This window comes from Tachypleus tridentatus, chromosome 13, assembly GCF_004210375.1.
Source record: "Tachypleus tridentatus isolate NWPU-2018 chromosome 13, ASM421037v1, whole genome shotgun sequence".
NCBI lineage: Eukaryota > Metazoa > Arthropoda > Merostomata > Xiphosura > Limulidae > Tachypleus > Tachypleus tridentatus.
In genome coordinates this window covers 25,384,487-25,389,861 of record NC_134837.1, presented here as the reverse complement: position 1 = coordinate 25,389,861, position 5,375 = coordinate 25,384,487, and the positions used below count along the sequence as shown (strand labels likewise).

The following is a 5,375-nucleotide window of genomic DNA, read 5'->3' as shown; positions in this document are numbered from 1 at the left end:
TACATCCTTCATCGTCCAGTTCAAAACTGTAGTAAGTATACGTTTCTCTATACCGGTATATTTCTCTTATTCTAAAACCACATTTCAGTTCACATAGAAGAGGAACCTAAAAGTACGCGTTTTAATCGACAAATGTACCAAAGGCTTAAACTATTCAGTCATTATGAACGAAATATGGAATTGAATGTTTTACTTTTGATACTTTCTAATATGTAGAAATATTAAGACCAATTTTGACCTTTTAAACATATTGTAAAATAATAATATTTAAAGAACATAAGAAACATGACGACAAAAAAGTCATTTGATTTTTACAAGCTAGTAGTCAGTCTCTAAGTGAAACTTGTATATTTACTATCATGCTTTATTAATGTTGTCTTCGAATTTACAACGCTAAAATCAGGGGTTGGATTCCCCTCTATGGACTCAGCAGATAGCCCAATGTGGATTTACTATAAGAAATCACACACACATTATTAATGTTTGGTAGATGAAAATAACATGACAAGAGGAAAATACACTACACACGGCTGAACTTGTCTAATTCCGAAAATGTGGATTAGTTTTCAAGATGATGTGGATAAACCGTTGTGAAGAGAAATGGCAAATGCAAATACTAATTATTGGAATTTTTATTCAGAAAATATTTTATTTTAGTTAACAATAACACATTTTATGTTTGTTTCATGTAATAATGAAACTTTCAGTTAATATAATTTGTTTTCAGTGAAACTGTCAACAATGAAGGTAGTACTTTGCTCTTTCATTTTGTTCGTTCTTGTGGTGATCAGTCATGCCCAGTTACAACACTGTAACTACTGTGGAAGCCTGAACCTGCAACAACGTCGAGCGTGCTGTAACTATGGGTACATCCAGTGTTGTCGAATTCGTGTACCTACTGACCAAACCTTTCCAGGATCAGGTGCCCCAGGACAAGGCGGATATCCAGGCAGCTCCGGCGGCTTAAACCGTATGTATTGGTTTTTTTTTTAGAAATCGCTGATTTATTTGTTATCTTTTAGGTAATATAATTAAGAAAGATGATGTTTTGGCTCAAATGAGTAACTTTTATGACAAGTTTACTGTTATTCTATGTTAAGTAAAGGTGATGTCAAGTGTATGTCATTTGAACAACAAATATTTATTGTTCGGTTTTATTTCTTACTTTGTATAAGATCCTATACGTTTTAGATGAAAACAACATATTTACTACTAAAGTGTGGGACTTTTGTTGAATACTCGCAATATTTTTCGTAAAAATTATTTAAGTTGTAGATGTTTTTTTTCACACTCTTCCTATATTTTACATTTCGGACTTGAAACCAGATGTGAGTAAACGTACCATTCATCGCGAAATTTGAAACGTTATTTTTTACACTTGTGATTAATAATTCACTCATGAAAAAAAACAAGAAACACGCAAAAAGCGAAACATCTACAATCTCGGAGACTTGTGAAAAAACTATTGTTTTCGTTATTTTTGTAACATTTCGCACAAAGCTACATGAGGGTTACCTGCGCTAATCGTCTCTAATTTAGCAATGCAAGACTAGATGAAAAACAATTAGTCATCACCTTCCGAGACGAGTAATGGGATTGGGTGTAACTTATAACACCCCACGGCTGAATTTGTGAGCATATTTGATGTGACGAGGATTCGAACCTATGACTCTCAATTTACGAGTTGAGTGCCCATACCGTCTAGCCATGCCAGGCCATGACAAGTATTAGGTGTATTGCAGTTATAAAGTGTAGCATGTTAAATAAAAAAATAGGAAATTATTAACAGTCTTCTGTACTTAGTTTTAACAACACCTGTATGAGAAAACGAATGCGAATATGGGCTATTTGTTACAAAGAAAGGTATTTATTGAAACTTTAATAACTTCATATAAATGTCTACCTTGAAACTGTCCTCTAAAGATTTCTATAAACTTGATTGAACAGAAACAGTTTTAACAGCACTTATCTGTGAATAATTATAATTAGTTTATTAACATAGTGTTATTTACTATTTGGAAAATGTAGAACCTGGTTTTCCAAACTATTATGGTTCTGGTCTCTGGTCTTCAAACTATTATGGTTCTGGAAGCGGCGTAGGTACTATTGGAGCTCCCATTGGTCTTCAGCCTGGTGCTACTGGAGGCGGCGTAGGTACTATTGGAGCTCCCATTGGTCTTCAGCCTGGTGCTACTGGAGGCGGCATTGGTGGTGTTGAAGGTACCGTTGGTGCCCAACCCGGTGGCACTGGAGAACTCGCAGGTGGTGTTGGAGCTACCGTTGGTGTCCAGCCTGGTGCTACTGGAGGCGGCGCGGGTGGTGTTGAAGGTACTATTGGTATCTATCCTGGTGCTACTGGAGGTGGTGTAGGTGGTGTTGAAGGTACTATTGGTATCTATCCTGGTGGTACTGAAGGCGGCGTTGGTGGTGTTGGAGCTACCGTTGGTGTCCAGCCTGGTGGTACTGGAGGCGGCGTTGGTGGTGTTGGAGCTACCGTTGGTGTCCAGCCTGGTGGTACTGGAGGCGGCGTTGGTGGTGTTGAAGGTACCGTTGGTATCTATCCTGGTGGCACATTTCCTCATCCTCTTCCTAACTTACCTCTTGGTGGTGACATAATTTTGAGGAAGAAACCCGCAGCTTCCGACTCCAAAGATGCATAAATTCAAAACTTCCAAGTTTACAAGGAAATGAGCTTGAAGAGTTTTGTATGTATTGTAAGACGTTAATAATAAATGTGTTTTTAACTGTTATTAATATTTTGTTTTTTTCCCTAAAAGATAGTCATATTTTAATTACCATCTTTCCCCAACTCTATATATTTAGTGGAATTAAAATTTCTCACTAGAAACAATAATTTTATGTAATTAGACAATACAGCGAATATATTATTTTAGCGCATCTTTACATTTCTTAAAGATATATTGTATTTAAAAGTAAGCTTAACTATTAGAACATCATAACAGGAAACTATAAACTTTCGTTATAAATAAAAAGAAAATTTAAACCCATCTCTCACGTATTGGGTGTATTTAGACCTTATTTCTTACAGCAAGACGTTACGTTTTCAAAACATAATCTTAAAGAGATGTGTTTCTTGGAAAATTATGTAAAGTGTTTTTACTTTTAACAAGATAAGAAACAAAAAATATAATTTATATTAATTATTCTAAACTTTACACATTCATTCACAAACGAAGCCTGACATCTTTCAACGAATAGACTCTTGGTGTTTATCAATGTTTATTTGTTTTTTTAATTTTGCGCAAAACTACACGAGGGCTATCTGCGCTAGCCGTCCGTAATTTTGCTGCGTAAGACCAGAGGAAAGACCGCTAGTCATAACCACCCACCGCCAACTCTGGAGCTACTCTTTTACCAACGAATAGGGTGAGTGACCGTTCTATTATAACGCCCCAACGGCTAAAATTGCGAGCTTGTTTGGCGCGACGTGGATGCGAACCCGCGACCCTTAGGTTATGACTAGCACGTCTTAATCCACCTGGTTATACCGGGTTGGTAGATAAGGAAGTTTCTTTACAAGAATGAATATTTTAATTTCCAAAAGTGTGTGTGTGTGTGTTCTATCTGCTGAGTTCACCGAAGGGAATCAAACCCCTTATTTTAGAGTTGTAAATCCGTAGACATACCGACGTACTCGTGGAGGACAATTTCGAAAACAACACAAAATTCACAGAAATATAATTAATTATCAAAAATATTAAATTTATGCGTAGGAACATTTAAATAGCATTTCTATAAATCACTGAGTTTGTTTTGGAATTTCGCACAAAGCTACTCGAGGGCTATCTGTGCTAGCCGTCCCTAATTTAGCAGTGTAAGACTAGAGGGAAGGCAGCTAGTCATCACCACCCACCGCCAACTCTTGGGCTACTCTTTTACCAAGGAATAGTGAGATTGACAGTCACATTATAACGCCCTAACGGCTGAAAGGGCGAGCATTTTGGTGTGGCAGGGATTCGAACCCGCGACCCTGGAACTACGAGTTGAGTGCCTTAACCATCTGGCCATGCGGGGCTAGATGAATGAACAGCAGAAGTATAAGTGGTAGTTAAATGGTAACCAAATCGAAATTCTGCTAATTATGCGCTCGTAGTTTGCAGATAAATATATAGCATGATTCATAGTCTAGATGTAAGTGAGTGATCAATGAATGTCTACTTAAATCCATACAGTCCGTCCCAGAACTCATTCAGTGCAGGATCTTCACTATCAAATGTTAAAAAATCTCAACAACAGTTATTACATGTGTAGCAAGAAAGGTTATATAGCGGCTTGTATTGATCGATGTAAGATATAGGTTACCAAACTGAATATCTACAACTAGCAAGAAGCGGAAGTTCATAGCTATTAAATATTTCTTTGCTCTTTTAAATTCACGACATGATAAATGAACATCATGGTTACAGACATTGTCGAGATTGAATGAATGTTCAGAGATTTATGAACTACTCCATAATACGTACGTTTTTAAAGTTCTCCAAAGTCTTTAGGATAGGAAACGTAAGATAACATAAATGTTGCAAATGTGCATTCAGTAGATACAAGTATGAAGTTTAAGTTGGGACGTCTCTAGGACTCTTCAGTATTCATATACATATATACATGTTTAGAGAATTTACCTATGACAAGATAAGAATTCATACAGTTCTGTTAAACTTTCTAAAAGCAACCTCACACTAATTTTGAACATACATACATAATGAGTTAGAAACAATAACATTGAGCCTCAGGCATCGAGCATTGATACAGTTATCTAGTTGCTTTCTTTATGTTATTTCAAAGGCAAACGTGCTTCAGGTACAAAGATTGTCAAACTACAGAAGTAAACAAACTGGTCACACATTGCTGTTCGAAGGCTCATTCCCCACGTGCCTGAGACACACAACTTAATATTTACAAATCTTTATCTGTTCCAGGTGCGTTCAGACCCATTATTAACAAACACACATAATTAATTGTTCACCATTATTATTGTTATTTGTGCTCTAATTAAATTCAAATTTCAGACCGATTATGTTATATAACACATTTTTGCTTTTCTTAACAATAACTTCAGTGGTTTCTGTCTGAATAACTCACCATTATCCGTTAATTTTCGTTTCGTTGTGATAGCACATTTGTGTGTGGGACAAACCTAAATGAGTTGAATAACGTTTCTCAGACAATTATTCAATATTTCCTTATTTATTATATGAAATAAGTAATAAAAATTATAATGTAAACTAGAAAACTTTAGATTTAGTTTGTGAAGCTTATTTGAATGTGTTTTCATAATGGCCGTAGTTTCAACTAAATCCATGTTACTTATTCACAATTATAATGCGTAAATCTCTGACCCCGTGTTGTTGACCCTA

General features: G+C 36.0%; 1 protein-coding gene across 1 annotated transcript; it reads left to right on the top strand.

Moving 5' to 3' along the window:
* On the top strand, nt 1-2,750 carry LOC143238748 (uncharacterized). Its single transcript, XM_076479253.1, has 3 exons — nt 1-31; nt 728-970; nt 2,029-2,750. Coding segments are annotated over exons 1-3 (876 nt in total). The 5' UTR covers nt 1-30; the 3' UTR covers nt 2,661-2,750.
* Nucleotides 2,751-5,375: the final 2,625 nt, after the last annotated feature.

Excerpts from the sequence above, each read along its gene's own strand:
- LOC143238748 (XM_076479253.1), top strand. Across the intron at positions 971-2,028 it reads CAGCTCCGGCGGCTTAAACC|AACCTGGTTTTCCAAACTAT; the intron begins GTATGTATTGGT and ends TGGAAAATGTAG.